The sequence below is a fragment of the Odocoileus virginianus genome, chromosome 5, assembly GCF_023699985.2.
Source record: "Odocoileus virginianus isolate 20LAN1187 ecotype Illinois chromosome 5, Ovbor_1.2, whole genome shotgun sequence".
Classification (NCBI taxonomy): Eukaryota; Metazoa; Chordata; class Mammalia; order Artiodactyla; family Cervidae; genus Odocoileus; species Odocoileus virginianus.
The window spans coordinates 73,880,824-73,898,385 of record NC_069678.1 but is presented as its reverse complement, the minus strand read 5'-3'; the positions used below and the strand labels follow the sequence as shown (position 1 = coordinate 73,898,385).

Genomic DNA, 17,562 nt, shown 5'->3' with positions numbered 1-17,562 from the left:
GGACATTCTACCCTTTTGCATATTGTTTATGATTTTTGCCTTGTTGCATAAGCTTACACAATAAGAAGGGTTTGGTTTCTGAGTCACAGGCAGAGATCAAACAAACAACTCCTGGATTTCAAAGTAAGATGCTGAGAAAGCCAATTCCTGCCAAATAATTGTTCTAAGACTCCACATCCTTCCTTCAGTTTATCTGGCAGGTTAATCCAGACCGGAACACGTTTGCATTTCCAAACAGATGGGGAAGGCAGCTTTGGCAAAGGAGGCCCCAGATGAGTCTGGCTTTTAATAGTAGGCATTCCAATTTGTTTTCACAAAATAATCTTCCTGCAAGAGATATATTTTAGTTGATGAAGAAAATTAAAGTGTCTTGCAGATTGTGCCATTGCCAGTTTAACTCAGCAATTAGTTGAGTGTTCTCTCTGGACTTAGCTAGGGTCGCATTTTTGATCAAGAAAGCCTATGTGTTAGTCAACAAGTCAAAGTTTGATGGGAGAAATAGACTCTTAACAAATGATTCTGAAGCAAGACCGCCAGTGGCTGGGCTCCAGTGGAGGGATGAGCCTGGGATGAGTGGGAAGAGAGTGTAATTTCAGATGTGGGCAGGTCTGGAAGAATTTCTATCAGATTTGGGATATATGAGGTGGTTCTTGGTAGCACCTGGATTCATAGGTAAGGGAAGGAGGAGTGAAGTAACGCTCACTAAGCACCCACTGCATCTGGTCACTGATGATTCCCTGTTTACCCCTCGCAGCAATTCTAGCAGACATATAGTCCCACCCCCTCCATTTTGCAGATAAGGAAACTGAGCCCCAGAAAGGAGATAGGATTTTGCCTATGGCCACACAGCCATTACTAGTAGAGACAAAGTTCAGAGTTCCTCTGCCTCCAGAGTCCATGCTTCTCCCTAAATAGTTGATAGCAGTTTAACAGTGTCACTATCATAACAGTGGGCTCGATTCCCAGAGAGGCATGTTTTCCTTCTCCTGGATGATGAAATCTGATGCCTTGAGCCCCAGTTGTAGAGATCGTATTACTGAACTGCAGAGAGAGGAATTCTATGAGATAGGGAATCTTCCAGAAACCCATTGACAAAAACTCTCTCCTTGACCAAACTTTAGACAGGTTATTCTGAGTCCTCTTTTCAACTGAGCCTCATCCTTGGGCCTTTTCTTCATCGTGCTTCACCTATTTGTAGCAAAAATCCTGCTAAGTCAATTTAGTGAGAAGCTCCCAACTCTGCCTTCAGCAAGCATCTTGTTAGTGAGTTTAGCAAGAATCCCCCTACCCTACCCTTGATGTCTCTTAGTAACTGTCTGTTCACTGACCTCTGCACTGCACTTGTCAGCTATAAATCCCCAGCTTCTGTTGTGCCTGATCACTCTCCCCTACTGCCGTGGTCTTGACACCTATCACAATAGTCCTGAATAAAGTCCTCCTTACTGTTTTAGCAACATCATGATAGTTTTTTCTTCAACACCATGAGAGTCCCTCCCTCTCCCATGGGAGCTGGGTGCTAACTGAGAAAACGGCCCTTCCCCCGGCAAGGCATCATCACCCTTGCTGTTACACAGGCCAGAGCCCTGAAGGCCTACCTTATCTCCCTGTCCCCAGCCCCACATTCAATCAGCCACCACATCCTAAAGCTTCTTCTTTGGGAAGCAGTTCTCATATCTTCTCTGTTCATCCCCACTCTCATGTCTCATCCCCTCACTGCCCCCTGCCAGTCCTACTCAGCTCCAGAGGGATCCTCCACTCAGCACCAGAGGGATGTCTCCAAGCTCAGGTCTGACCATATCAATGCCCTGCTCAGAGCTCCTCGAGGTTGCCCTAAGTCAGTGCTGGGTGATGGGATCCAGAAGCCTGATGGCCTTTGTGCTCCAGCCCCAGACTCACAGTGTCCATTCCAGCTGCTGTGAATAGTTCGCTCCGCCCCTCCCTCACAAATCTTCCATGCCCCTCTGTCTCACCACTCCTGCTGTTACCTCTGCCTAGAATGCCCCGTGAACTGCTGTAGGAGGTGGTCTCTAATGCCTGCTTTGCACACTTATAGACTCCGTTCTGCGTGGACCGATTCAGTGGACCTGAACTTGGGCAAACTCCAGGAGATGGTGATGGAGAGGGAAGCCTGGCGTGCTGCAGTCCATGGGGTCACAAAGAGTCAGACACGACTTGGTGACTGAACAACAGCAGACACAGCTCTCAGCTTGTGGGCACTCTCACAAGGTACCCTCGCCTCTCATTCACCTGGAGATGCCAGTGTGTAGCCACTCCCTCTCACACTCTTGTCCTGCCATGCATTTATCACACTCCGCTTTACGGATGAGAAAACTGGGACCCTAAGATGAAAAGTGACTCACTCACTGTCACGCCACCCAGGAGCCATGGAGTGGGAGCGTGACCCCCAGCTCCCTCAGGCCCACCCAGCCCTCTGAGATGGGGACCCACGGTGCCCAGCATGGCTGACCTGGGGTGAGAGGCGCCGGGTCCTCAAGAAGAAGCCAAGGAGGCAGCCCACGGTGACAGAGAGCACAGACAGGATGAGCAGTCCATTCCGCTTGCACACATCCCTCCCCCGTGCCAGGATGGCACCCAGCACCATGGCGAGCCCAGCCTGCTGGCCCGGGGCACAGCACCATTCCATGCACGGGAGGCCAGCCCGGTCACAGGGTCCTGGCTCCTGCTCCTCAACAGGCAGGTGGTTGAGGTTGCTAAGCGCCAGTCGCCAGTTGCACAGCCATGGCCTGCGTGGCTGCCCCAGAGGGAAGCCACAATCCTATTACCAGCTGCATCATTAGGAGCTAGGAGCAGATTAGAGCCTGGGAAATTAGAGCAGGCCACGTGGTTGGGGGTTCAGACCTCTAAGCCAAGTCCTCCTCTTAAAGAGGGGAGAGGACCGGGAACTGGTGGGAGGAACCAGAGGAATGTTTGGTCAGTTGGATTTTTACCTCCTCTTCATTCCAGAAAGAACTGAAGGCAAGACAATAAGTAACAGTAATAAGCAACAATAAACTAATAATAATAGCTACCTAGCAGAGCTAACAATCACCAACATTAAGCATTCATTGTACACCACGTGCTGTTCCAGGTGCCCCTTACTTGTATTACCACATTTAATCCTAACACCGATCTCAAGAAGTAAGTACTGTTAGCATCATTTTACAGATGGAGCAAAGAGAGGTAGGGAAAAAGCAAGCATGCTGTGTGGCAGGCCTGTTCAAGTTGTGTTATCTGTGTGAATCATCGGGAATCATCCCAACAGCCTTGGGTTCCAACCTTCATTTTACTGAAAGGGAGACTGAGACCCCAGGGAGCCAGAGTCCCTTTGGCCACAGGCCTAGAGCTAGCAAGTGGCAGAGTGGAATTTGTTGGTTTGGTTTCCACCACATGAACAGGTGGATGAGTTCACTGGTCCTTTCCGGTATTGTAGGGAATGTAGGATTTTTTTGTAAATTTTTAAAAAAAATAATTAATTTGGGGGGATTGCACTGGGTCTGCATTGCCATGCATGGGCTTTCTCTAGTTGCTGCAAGTGGAGGCTACTTTCTAGTTGTGGTGTGAGGCTTCCCACTGTAGTGGCTTTTCTTGTTTCGGAGCACAGTCTCTAGAGCGTGGACTTCAGTAGTTGTGGTGTGTAGGCTTAGTTGCCCTGTGGCATGTGGGATCTTCCTGGACCAGGGATCAAACCCATGTCCCCTGCACTGGCAAGTGGATTCTTAATCACTGAACCACCAGAGAAGCCCAGGAATGTAGGGTTTGAGTCCAGTGGACCTGAGTTCAAACTTAGGCTCTGCTACCCATTGTCCTTCAGGGTGCTTTAAGCCTGAAGCTGGGAACCCTGGAGGGTCTCAGGGCTTCATGTTTTTAGAGATGACAATGTCCAAGGGATCTACATTCAAGTCCCAGCTCTGCCACTTGCTAGCCATGTGATCCAGAACAGCCATTTAATCACACAGGGCCTCAGTTTCCCCAACAAAATGGACATAATAATCACCATGTACTTCCTTAGGGCTGGTGCAACATTCTACTCAGAACACATTCATGAAAGCAGGGGTGAGCTGTAACGTGCCCGGCAGGGAGAGGCTATTAGGATTATCATCTGTATTCAGCGTTAGAGATAAAGGTGGTTTTTGTTTGTTTGTTTTGAGGGGGGTTTGTTTATTTATTGGTTTTTGGTTTGTTTGGTTTTTTTTTTTTTTGCTATTTCTTGTGGCCTGGCCTGCCCTTTAAAGCCAGAGGGAATTAACGCTCTATTTCACTAGGAGACTAATCTCATTAGGGCAGTCAGGTGACAGCAGAGAGCTTGGGTCTGTGGGTCTGTGGTGGGTGGTGTGTGCACAAGTTTGCCTCCCCTGAAAAGGTGGCAGAGCCAAGGAACTGCCAGGGGTTTTGGGGGAGGGCACAGTGGTGCAGGCCCTGAAGCCTTGGGCAGAGCCCCCAACAAGGAGGGGACCCTCCAGTCTCAACCAGCTCTGTGAACTTACCCTCTCTGGACCTCAGTCTTGGCTTCCATAGAATGAGAGAAACAGCCTAGGTGCTTTCTAAGGATCCCTCGGTGCCATAAGCCAACCTTCCAAATCTCTTCCCTGGTAGTTCAGTCAGTAAAGAATCCACTTGCAATGTGGGAGATCTGGATTCGATTCCTGGGTTGGGAAGCTCCCCTGGAGAAGGGAACAGCTACTTACTCCAGTATTCTGGCCTGAAGAATCCCATGGACAGAGGAGCCTGGCAGGCTACAGTCCATGGGGTCACAAAGAGTCAGACATGACTGAGTGACTTTCACTTTCTTTTCTTTCCAAATATATTGCTCTTTTCCAGTAACTTTAGAAGTATGGGTGTGGATACAGGTCTGAGAGTTTTTTTTTCCCCTCCAACTCCTACTCTTAAAACCAAGAATCTACTAATAACACCTTCAGCTCCAACAAATGCCTATTTTCCAATTGAGCAGGTGATGTAGTTGCTGCCTAGAAGAGAAAACATTCTGAGTAGATATTTGGATTTGCATTTCGATCAGTGTGCAGTTCAGTTCAATTCAGTCACTGAGTCATGTATGACTCTTTGCGAGCCCATGGACTGCAGCACGCCAGGCTTCCCTACCCATCGCCAACTCCCAGAGCTTACTCAAATTCATGTCCATCGAGTCGGTGATGCCATCCAACCATCTCATCCTCTGTCATCCCCTTCTCCTCCTGCCTTCAGTCTTTCCCAGGATCAGGCTCTTCTCAAATGAGTCAGTTCTTCATATCAGGTGGCCAAAGTATTGGAGTTTCAGCTTCAGCATCAGTCCTTCCAATGAATATTCAGGTCTGATTTCCTTTAGGATGAACTGGTTTGATCTCCTTGCAGTCCAAGGGATTCTCAAGAGTCTTTGAATCACAGTTCAAAAGCATCAATACATCAGCGCTCAGCTTTCTTTTATAGTCCAACACTCACATCCACATCCATACACGACTACTTGAAAAACCATGGCTTTGACTAGATGGACCTTTGTTGGCAAAGTAATGTCTCTACTTTTTAATATGCTGTCTAGGCTGGTCGATGTGCAACCCTGGCCTTTAACCATGAAGTAGGTGAGTCTTGTTTTCTGTTTTGGCTCCAAGACTCTAGATTCCCATGGTGCCCCCACAACTATTCCTATCTCCTGTCCCTCACACTCTGACGCAACCACCTCCCAGGCTCCAGGCCTTCCTTTCCATTGCTTCCACTGTCTTCAACAGGGGAAGTTACAACTCATTTAAGCAAATATTCTTTTTTTTTTTTAGCTAATTGATTTACACACATATTTTTAATTTTTGGCTGAGCTGGGTCTTTGTTGCTTTTGCACAGGCTTTCTCTAGTTGTGGAGAGAGGGGGCTACTCTTCATTGCAGTGAGAGGCTTTCCCATTGTGGTGGCTTCTGTTGTTGCAGAGCACAGGCTCTAGGGTGTGAAGGCTCAGTGGTTGTGGCACACGTGCTTAGCTGCCCTCAGCGTGTGGAATCTTCTCAGATCAGGGATGGAAACCATTTCTCCTGTACTGGCAGGTAGATTCTTAGCCACTGGGCCACCAGGGAAGACCCAAGCAAATATTCTTATCGCACCCTCTCATGTCATCCCTTCTGGGTACTGGAGACATAGCAACGAGTTGATACAATACTTGCTTTCAGGGAGCTTACAAGAATATTGAGGTGCTGTAGGAAAGGACCTCTCAGGTGGCACTAGTGCTAAAGAATCTGCCTGCCAATGCAGGAGACGTAAGAGACTTGGCTTTGATCTCTGGGTGGTGAAGATCCCCTCGAGGAGGAAATGGCAACCCACTCCAGTATTCTTGCCTGGGAAACCCCATATACAGGGGAGCTTGGCGGGCTATAGTCCATAGGGTTGCGAAGAGTCAGATACGACTAAAGCAACTTAGAGCCCAGGAAAAGACTAATTCACACTAAAGTATAAGTGACTGATAATGAGCATACTAAGGATATTTACAAATCAAATAGAAAGGCTCCTGGATAAGAACCCTTTAAAAGCTCCCCATTGTCCACAGAATCAATTGCCTTGCAATGTTACTACCTGGGCAAAAAACTATAATTTGGATGAAACAAAATTCAGCTAGTTCTTTACTCCAGGAAGCTCAAAATCAGACTATTCAAGTTCATATCTTAACTCTACTACTTACTAGCTGTGTGACCTTAACCTCCCTATAAAATGTCTTTACCTTTTTATAAAATAAGAATAATAAAACATTACATAGTTTATAGGGTTGTGATCAAATTCGGGTCAAATTCAGTGATGCCTGCTGTATGCTTGGAGCATTGCTTGGGTGCCCTGCAGACTCACAGGAAGTTACTATTCATTTTAGCAGAGCCTTTATAAAATTAGCATATGTTGGTGGAAGTCTCCACATGAGGGTACAGAAACCCTCTTCAAGAGCTGAGAGTTCTATGGTCTGGTGTTTGGGGAAAACACATTGGAACACTGAAACCTCCAGGAAGAAGTCTCTGTTTCTGAGATCCTCAGGGGCTTGTATGTGCTCACTTCTCCAGCACACCACCTCCTCCTGCTCAACGTAACACCTTAGGCTTCTATAACACCAAACAACTTAGGGTTCTGGGAGCCCTGCATCCTCTCTCAGGCCTCCACGTCTGTGCCCATGCTATTCCTCTGCCTGGAATGTCTTTCTCTGTCTCCAAAGTCACAGGTCAAGTGCCCCATCTTCCCTGAAGCCTTTCCTAATCACCCCAGATGTACACCCTCTTCCTTTTCTTCCCACTAATTCAGGCCCTTTCGCAATCACCACTGGGGGGTAACCGCAATTCCTTTATTTTTTTGTGCCATGCCACATGACTTGCAGGATTTCAGTTCCCTGACCAGGGACTGAACCTGGGCCATGGCCATGAAAGCCTGGACTCCTAACCACTAGGCCACCAGGGAAATCCCTCCAGTCCCTTTTAGGTGGCTCGGACAAGGAAGTAAAAATCTGTGTGAACAAAATTAAGTCTCTGTTATCATGTTATTTGAAAACACCTTGAAGGATCATCCTTAAAGTTAGACTTGGGTCTAGGGGAGCCCCAAGGGGCAAGGAGTTACCTCCAGAGCAGCTGAAACTGATGGGCAGCAGGAAGCATGGGAAATGCTTCCTGGCAGATTTGAGCCACACTGATTAAGATGCTGTAGACAGAGAAGATAAACAGTGTTGGCAAAAAAAGAGCTCCGGATCACAAGGACAGCTGTCGCACTCTGCATGAATGAGTTTGTAGTCAGCCTGGTTCTCACCATGGCAACTCTGTGCAGGATGTATCACAATAGAGAGCTGCAGGGTCCATTTATTTGCTAATTATTAATGATTCTCCAGGGCCAGCAGAGGGGCTGACTCAGCGAGGGAAGGTGTGTGTAGGAAGGCTTCTCGGAGGAGGGGTCATTTAGTCAGAGACCTGAATAACCCAGGAGTTAACCCAGGGTAGGGAGTGTTGATCAAGGGGAAGGCAAGAGGAGAGCTTGTTACAAAGAGGGGCCCAGGTTGGGGATACAAGAGCTGCTTTGGGGAGCCCTCAACACAGTGGGCTGAGTGACTGGCAAGCCTGGGGTCTCACTGCTTTCACCGTGTATCAAAGTGAGTTTAGGTTGAGCTGTCTAAGCTCCCAGCTGAGTTTTATGGTGATGACAGCTCTGGGTTTGTTGGCTGCTTTTCAGAGACATACCAGAGGCGCCTTCAACTCCTCCCTGACGCGTCTCCCAGCTCTCTGTAGGCTGGGCCCTTCCCGGAAGGTTTTCTGTGGACAACTAACCCGACTGGGCGTGGATTCCTGTGAGCCTTAGTCACTGAGAGGCTGTCCGACCTCTGCTGAGACAGGTCCTTTCCTGTGTTTGCCTCAGAGAATGGGGTAAAGTGACTCTCTCATGACCTTCCTTCTTCCCTGACCAGTCCCCTGTCTAGATTCTTCGTCTTTAGAAGTTGGCCCTAAGCACCCACAAGACCAGTTGCTATTTGTTGAGCACCTACTGTGTGTCAGACTCTGCCAATGAGCTTCACACCAGAGGGAGACAGTGAGCGATTCAGCCCCTCCAAAGGCATCACTGAATTGGATCAAATGCTGCAGGACTTGGGGACAAGTGCAAGGGGAAGGGCACAAGTTCTGGATCTGATCAGTCCAACTCAATAGCATTACTTAAAATGAAATTAATGGGACATAAAGTTTAAAATTCAGTACTCTAAAGTGTGATGAGATGTCCCGCTCAAGAAATAAGGCAGATAAAAAGGGGCGAATTTCAACTTTTCTCTGCCCTTTTGTTCTACCCCAGCCCTCAACAGATTGAAGGGTGCCCACCCCCATTGGGGAGGGCAATCTACTTTCCTCCATCTGCTGATCCAAATGTTAATCTCAGCCGGAAACACTCTCCTAGACACACTCAGGAATAATGCTTAGCCAGAAATCTGGGCATCCTCTGATCTAGTCAAGTTGACACATAAAATTAACTATCATCGCAGTCCCTGAAAAGGGCTTCTGGTCACCTGGTGTATGTCCTTTGACAAGGACAGCTGGTGTCAAACCAGTGTTGTCATCCCTTGAGCCATTGAATCAAATAAATGGACTTCTGGCTGCACCCACATAAATATAGGACTAGATTTGTTACTTCAGTAGAGACTTTTTCACTGGAAACAACACTAATTACTTTGTAATGAGATTAAAATGTTATGATAACAAGAATACATGTCCTGCTATACACAGGAAAAAAGCGAATTCAGTCACACTAGCCATATTCCAAGGGCTCAATAGCCCCATGTGGCTAGTGGCTACCATATTGAACAGAGAAGTTACAGAATATTTATAGGGTTACAGAATGTTTTACTAAACTTTATAGAGTCATGATGAGCTGGATTCAAGACTCAAATCTTCCCTTGGAAGCTGTGTGACTTTGCCCAAATTGGTAAGCCTCTTCGAGCCTCTTTTCTACATCTAGAAAAGAGCTTGTGTTCTTTGCTACATCTAAAAGCCTGCAAGTGTGTTGCATCACACTTCCACCCACTTGAATATAATAGTTGGAGCAAAGTATAAAGTTAAAACCCCTAGCAAGTTCAGATTAAGTTTCCAAATCAAAGGCTCTTGTTAGCAAATAACAGGAAATTAAATCAAGCCAGTTTCAGTAAAAAAAAAAATTTATAAGCGAAGCTGACTTGATAATTTGTGGGGCCCAAAGCAAAATGAACATGTGAGGCAGGAAAAAAGTGCATTAAAAGTACTAAAACATTTTTTAGTTTTATTATTTAGTTTTTATTATTATTTATTATTTAGTTTTTATTTTTTTCTCTACAGTCTCTTTCTTATCATAGTGTTTTTTAATTTGCTATTTAATGTCTTAAGTAAGTAAAAATAAAAATCTTAAATTACTAACATGAGTTTTCCCATTCATGCTTGAAGATATTTGCAATGCAAATTTCAAAATATAAGAGCTTTTAACTAGTATGCAGAATCACCAAAATTACACAATCTATGTGTAGTAACTCTTACATGTATATGTATTTGGTTCTTAACCAGAACAGTGGAAACACTGGACAAAACTAATTCAACTGTATTTCACTTCTTCCCTTTGGTTCACTGGTGAGTGAGGAAGGACTTAAGGAACTGTGGGGGTGGAGAGTCTACCTGCCAATGTAGGAGACATGAGTTTGACCCCTGATTTGAGAGGAGCCCACATGCCTCAGGTTGGCTAAGCCCATGTGCCACAGCTGCTGAGCCTGTGCTCTAGAGCCTGGGAGCTGCTACCGAAGCCGCCATTCTCTAGAGCTCGTGCTCTGCAACAGGCGAAGCCACTGCTGTGAGAAGCTTATGCAGCACAACTAGAGGAAAACCCGAGCAGCAACAAAGAGCCAGCTAGACAATAAATAAATAAAAACATAAAAACAGAAGAAAAGAAAAGAAACTATGGGAACTTCCCTGGCAGTCCAGTGGCTAAGACTGGGAGCTCCCAATACAGGTGGCCTGGGTTCAATTCCTTTCCAGGAAACTAGATTCCACATGCTGCAACTAATACCCGGCACAGCCAAATAAGCAAATAAATTAAAAATAAATATTAAAAAAGTAAAAATAATGTCACCTTTGTTCTGTTCTTTATAGTGGCTATTACCAGTTTACATCCCACCAACAGCAATAGGAAGGTTCCTTTAAAAAAAAAAAAAAACTATGGGTAGTCCTGTGTTTTCTTTTTCTTCTGTATCATTTTCAGTATAGATAGTTTGCTAACACAGTAAGAAAGGATATGTAACTAGAGAACAGTATGGAAATTTCTTAAAATAAAACAAACTAGGAATAAAACTACCATAAGACCCAGCAATCCCACTATTGGGCATATATCCTGAAAAAACCGTAATTGAAAAAGACACATGTACACCACTGTTCATTGTAGCACTATTTACAATAGCCAGGACATGGAAGCCACCTAGATGTCTGTTGACAGATGAATGGATAAAGAAGTTGTGGTCCATATACACAGTGGAATATTACTCAGGCATAAAAAAGAACACATTTGACTCAGTTCTACTGAGGTGGATGAACTTAGAACCTGTTATACAGAGTGAAGTAATGAGAAAGACTAATACCGTATATTAACACACATACAAGGAATCTAGAAAGATGTTCCTGATGAACCTATCTGCAGGGCAGCAGTGGAGATGCAGACATAGAAAAAGACTGGTGAACACATGAGGGGAAGGAGAGGGTGCAACGAATTGAGAGAGTAGCATTGAAACATGCATTACTATATGTAAAATTAGATAGCCAGTGGAAATTTGTCATATGATATAGGGAGCTCAAATCTGATGCTCTGTGATAACCTAAGTGGTGGGATGGGGTGGGAAGGATGGATAATAATGATAATATTATTATTATCAATATTATTATTACATTATTCAAGAGGAAGGGGACTTAGACATACCTGTGGATGATTCATGTTGATATATGGTGGAAACCAACACAATAGTGTAAGGCAATTATCCTCCAGTTAAAAATAAATAAATTTTTTAAAAAAGAACATTACGTGAGGTTCCTTGGTCATTTCTGTTTCTTTGAATGACACTGTCTCCTTTCTGTGTTCATAGCAAGTTCAAGTTTAAGGAAAGGGTGTTTTCTCAGCACTCTTACTTACTCAGCTGCAAATATAGCATACTCTCCTTGTACCTGCTTTGAGTCTCGCTGAATTCCCAAGTATCTCCAGTTTACCAGAATTCTGAGCTCATGGGGCATCACATACACTGTGTGTGGGTGGAGACATCAGAAACAGTGGAGGACATTTATACTACATGCATCTTCTCAGCTCATGTGCATGCTTCATTGTCCTGTCAGAGTTTTGCTTATAAAACAGGCTCAAATATAAAATTAATAAGAATTTAGAGGCGGTAATAACAGAGCATTAAGCCACACATGGGGCCCTTCTGTTGCCCATGAAACCAGTCCTGCTTACATGACTGGATGGCAAGGCTTCCACAGAGCCCAACAGTAAGAATAGCACGGAGCTGCATAGATCCTCTGAGCTAGGTGCTCGATTGTTACAGCATGCTCTTCCTTACTGCTCTCCTTTCTGCCTGCCTGATCCGTTCATTCATTTTTCATTCATCACAAATTTACTGAGACTTGGTGTCAGATGGTGATGAGGAGCACACACTTTGAAACCTGATGACTTGAGTTTGAATCCTGGTTCTTAGACCAATAATCTGTGTGACTTTAGGCAAGTTACACTGTGTCTCAGTTTTCTCATATGAAATATGGGGATAATAATGTTCTATCTTACAGGATTGTTACATGGATTAAATAAATTACATGTGTGATGTAGACAGGACAGTTGTCTGATCATAATAAGCACTATGTACACATTCTTATTATTTTCATTATTACTATGTGCTGGGCATATTCTAGGGATACAGCAACACACAGAAACAGTCAACAGCCTCAGCTCTCACAGAGCTAACACTTTGGTGGTGACATCTGGGCTGCATTATCCTTTCTTTAAAGGAGAAAACACAGCATTTCCACTACTTTTCTGGTCCGAGTGGAGGAAACAGTAGCCCCTTTAACTCCAAGTTCAAAATTGCCAGGAAAGGTTCTAATTGGCCTGATTTGGACCAATCATCTGTGGTTACTAGGGGCAGGGGGCAGGGTCATAATGTTTAAAATTGCTGCTTTCATGGTAACCCTGTAGATGTATGTGGTAGGAGTTAGAAAAGTGGACTGGGAACTTCCCTGGTGGTCCGGTGGCTAGGACTCTTCACTGCCAGTGCAGGGTGTCCAGGTTCGATCCCTGGTCAGGGAGCTAGACTCCACATGCTGCAAATAAGACTCTGTGAAACTAAATAACAATATTTTTAAATAGTTTATTTAAGTAAATAAAAGCAGACTGAACAGACACAGCAAAGTAGTACATCATCTTAGTCATTCAACTCTTGGCTTTCTTTTCTTGTATAAAATGTCTAACATCTTATCCCCTGTAAGGCTGGCTCCAGAACTTAGGATCAGCAGCTCAACTTTCCTCATCTCTCTTCTTTCTCTGATGTCTACCTCTCCCCTTTATGGCAGCAGCAGGCACCTGGGGCCACATCCACAGCGGGCTCAGAAAAGACTGCAGGCCACTGTCTGGTCCAGGTGATTTCTTACTCCTTCTCAGCCCACTGCTTCTCGCTTGTTTGGGCCCACAAAGCCACCAACTTAAGGAACTCACATTCAACACCCAGGCTTAAAGCCCACAGGGAGCCCTGGACTTTCTGGAACATTTCCTGAGGCCCCAAAAGAGAAAGAAACATGGGCAAGGCCACCTGGAAACTAGACATCAGGTCAAGAACAGAACTGGGGTCTTCCTCTCCCTACTATTCAGCCCTTCCTAAAGAATCGTTCTGCTGTTAGCTGTTATTTTGCAGTCTGTCTCCTTTATGATCTAGACTTTGCTCCATCTCCTAACCTGCATGGCAGTAACTGTGTGGACCCTTTTCTGGAACATCTCCTCCCCCACCCCACCTCAGCCTACTGATTCCTATGCAACCTGTGTCCAAGCTCTTGGTACCTGCTGCCTCTGGTGGTCAGATGCTCATTTCCTTTGGGAAGGGGCTGAGGTCAGCGGTTAATGAACGGGGGAGGCAGAGCGGAGGGAGAGAGGACAGCTGTCTTCAGAGTCACAGTGGTCAATGACTGAATTTAGGGCAGTTGGGACCACAGATGCTAGCGAATCAGATTAAGAAATTAAACAAGGAATGGATTCAGTCTTAATTTCTGATGAAAGTCAAGGTGAGAGTGGGCCAGTGCATGGAGGTTCTGGGTAGAGGGTGAAAAAGTCAGAGGAAGGGCAAAGATTTAAGTTCTTATTTCAATACTGAGGAATGCTCTCAGGGAAGTCATTTGAGCTTTCTGAATCTCAGCTTTTTCAACTCAAAGATGACTCCTGGCTTCATGAGACTACAGTGAGGCTATAAGACAGGCAAGCACAGTGGTGAGGAGCATGGCTTTGGTGTCAGACAGACCTGAATATAAACTTAGCCCCATTTTTAACTAGCCATGTGACTTCTTAGACATTTTGCTGCACTGCTCTGAATCTCTATTTCCTCATCTGTGAAATGAGGATATTAATTATATATATAACTCATAGGGTTTGGGGATGTTTCAATGGAATCTTACATGAATAATAGTTAACACAGAGGCTTGGCATATGGTAACTACTCAATAAGTGGTTGCAAGGTATAGCGGCCCCAAGGAAGAAAGCTTAAGCTTAAAAGAGCAATTTATTCAAAAGCTCTTGAACCTTCCCTCCTTCCTACCACATCCCTATTTCAATATTCCACAGCAATTTTGGAACCTGACAACCATAAATGTTTATGGATGGAATAGGCTATCTGAAGGTAGTAAATTCCTTGTGCCCAGACAAAAGCCAACAAAAGCTAGGAAATGTCTTGGAGGGCACATTCTGTCTTGGCAGAAGGGATTCAACTGATGGAGTGAAAGGAAAAGGGCAGTGGGTTATAGCTACCAGCAGTCTTTTCCAGACCCTCTCTCACGCTGCTTACCCACCCCTAGGTTAGGGAGGGTGGTGACCACTGAAAATTCTCATTTGGACAACACTAAAGAAAATCCTGCTGAGAATTGTCTGTCCAGAAAGTCTACTATAAACAGGTCTCTCTGCATCGTCACACATGCCTGTGTTTGGATTTCATATTTGTACAGCAGGGGACTAGTCATATGAGAGAAAATGGTGCAGACAGCTGGCCAGTGGCCTCCTTCAGTGAAAGCCTGGCCAAAGAGGGGTCTTCAGCAATCACTGAGAATCTCCAGGCTAGAGACAAGCCTTCTCAGGAGCAGGAAATGAGAAGCTCAGGGAAGCAGTTCACAAACCTCACCTCCTGGGCCTTCTCAGATACCCAGACCAGACACCAGAGGTGGGCACAACCACAGACCGGTCATCTGATCAGGTGGGTCTCCTCTCGGGGAGGGAGAGGTAGAGTATAATTCCTTGAGGGGTGTGGCACAACCTCTGAAGGAGGTTTTGCTTTAAAACCCATACTCAATAATTTCACTTTTTACAAATAAACCCAAATCCCCTTTTCTTTTACTCTATGAACCACAGAGTAGAGCTCAACAAAAACATCTTGGCTAGTAGAGCTGTTTCTACCTAACCCCACTGGCCAAGAAAATCCCAAAATGTTGTAGGAGAGAGACTGTTCCCTGGAAGGGCCACATCATAATCTCTGGGGATGTGAAACTCTTCTGTTCCTCCAAAGTGAGTGTGTATTCAAAAGGGTCAAGTAACTCTGACCTAGAACAAGCAGTGTTTTCCAGAGGAGGGGAGAAATAACTGCAAAGGAGAGGGATTTACCCAAGGTCAGAAGTGGCTTTGATTAACTGAGTTACAGTTAAACCTCATCTGTTCTCCTTAAGTCCAGGACTCCTTAGTGCATTGATTGAGATGCATGTGGCACTTGAAGATAATATGAGCAGTAGCATTTAGAATCTTTAGTCATTAGATCAAGGCAAGAAGTCAAGGTTGGGGATGGCTCCTGTTGGGGTCAGCAGGTTAGCTAAGCTACTTAGCCCCTGAGTACTTTGAATTACATCCAAATTCTTAAGAAGGGGCAAGTTTGCTCTAGCTGTTGTGCTTCCCCCATCAAGCTATGATCAGTAAAATCTAATGATGTCATAGTTAAGAACGTAAGTCCTAACCATCTCTCATGTTGACTATTTAAAGAGGAGCTTTTATTTTATTTTCTTCCCAAAGTAACCACTCTACAAACTTTGTGTTTCATCATTACACTCCTTTTCTTTATGGGCTTCCTTGGTGGTTCAGGTGGTAAAGAATCTGCCTGCGATGCATAGATTTGAATTTATTGTTTAGTTTTACCTACTTTTGAATTTGTGTAGATGTATGCCATTGAATTTTTTTCACTTAACATCATGCTCTACAGATTCAATGTTATTGAGTGTAGCTATAATTTATTTTTTCTGTTATGTAATATTCCATGGTATGAATGGATTATTTTTACTTACATATTGTAGATGGACATTTGTGTTTTGCCTAAATTTTGCCTATTATGAATAATGCCATTGTAAACATTCTTAACTACAACTGCAAGTGGGGAAAAGTCTCTCTAGGTTACATACATAGCAATGGAATTATTAGCTCATAGGTTATGCAGATGTTCAGCCTTACTCGGTAATGCCACCTGTTTCCAAATTACTTTTACCAATTGATACATTCATTCACAGTCTATGAAAGTTCCTTTGCTCCACATGCACACCAACATTTGTATTGATTAATTTTTAACTCTTGCCACTCTGGGAGGTGTGAAATAGTACTTCATTATGGTACATATTTGCATCCTCATCACTGAAATGAAACATATTTTAATGTGTTTGTGAGCCATCTGTGTTTCCTTTTCAGTGAAATTTCTGTTCTTTTGCCCATTTTTAATTGGGTTGTTTATTGTTTCTTATTGATTTATAGATCTTCTTTATATAACCTGAATATTAACTCTTTATCATTTCTATGTATTTCCCTATTTATGACTTATCTATGATATTTTTAGATTAAAAAAACCTTATAACTATTAACATAATTAAATGTGTCAGTCTTTTTCTTTATTATCTGTCTCTCTTGTTTTAAAAATATACATATCCTTGAATAAAATTACTCTGTCATCTAAATTTCTAAGAAATGTGTACTTTTACTTTACTCATATAGGTCTAACTAATCTGGTTAAAGACTGATTTAAAAGTCTATCATGTTTTAATAAACTACATGGAAAAAACTAAAAAAACACAACTGGTGGCAGCTAAACAATATGCTACTAAATAACCAATGGATCACTAAAGAAATCAAAGAGGAAATTAAAAAATACCTAGAGAAAAATGAAAATGAAAACACAACAGCCCAAACCTATGAGATGCAGCAAAAGCCATTCTAAGAGGTAAGTTTACAATCTTACCACAAGACACCAAAAAAATTTCAAATAAACGACTTAACCTTACATCTAAAACAACTAGAGAAAGAACAAACCAAAGCTGAAGTTAGTAGGAGGGAAGAAATCCTAAAGATCAGAGCAGAAATAAATGAAATAGAGACAAAGAAAACAATTGCAAAGATCAATGAAACTGAAAGCTGGTTCTTTGGAAAGAAACAAAACTGATAAACCTTTAGCCAGACTCATCAAGAAAAAAAGGAAGAAGACTCAGATCAATAAAATTAGAAATGAGAAAGAAGTTACAGTTGACTCCACAGAAATACAGAGGATCATAAGAGACTACTATGGGAAACTGGATGCCAATAAAAAGGACAGTCTGGAAGAAATGGACAAATTCTTAGAAAAGTACAGTCTCCCAAGACTGAACCAGGAAGAAATAGAAAATATGAACAGACCAATTACAAGCACTGAAATTGAGACTATGTTTGAAAAACTTCCAACAAAGAAAAGTCCAGGACCTGATGGAATTCTATCAAACTTTTAGAAAAGAGCTAACACTTTTCCTTCTGAAACTGTTCCAAAAAATTGCAGAGGAAGGGAAACTTTCAAACTGATTCTGTGAGGCCATCTTCACCCTGATACCAAAACCAGACATGGATA

General features: G+C 43.7%; 1 protein-coding gene across 1 annotated transcript in view; it reads right to left on the bottom strand.

Annotated features, from left to right (window-relative positions):
• SLC1A7 (solute carrier family 1 member 7) overlaps positions 1–2,657 on the bottom strand; it is a 51,501-nt gene extending 48,844 nt beyond the window's left edge. The window contains exon 1 of the mRNA XM_020871440.2: positions 2,468–2,657. Within this exon, the coding sequence (XP_020727099.2) occupies positions 2,468–2,644 (177 nt within the window). The 5' untranslated portion in view covers positions 2,645–2,657. The remainder of the gene's footprint in view (positions 1–2,467) is intronic.
• Positions 2,658–17,562: the final 14,905 nt, after the last annotated feature.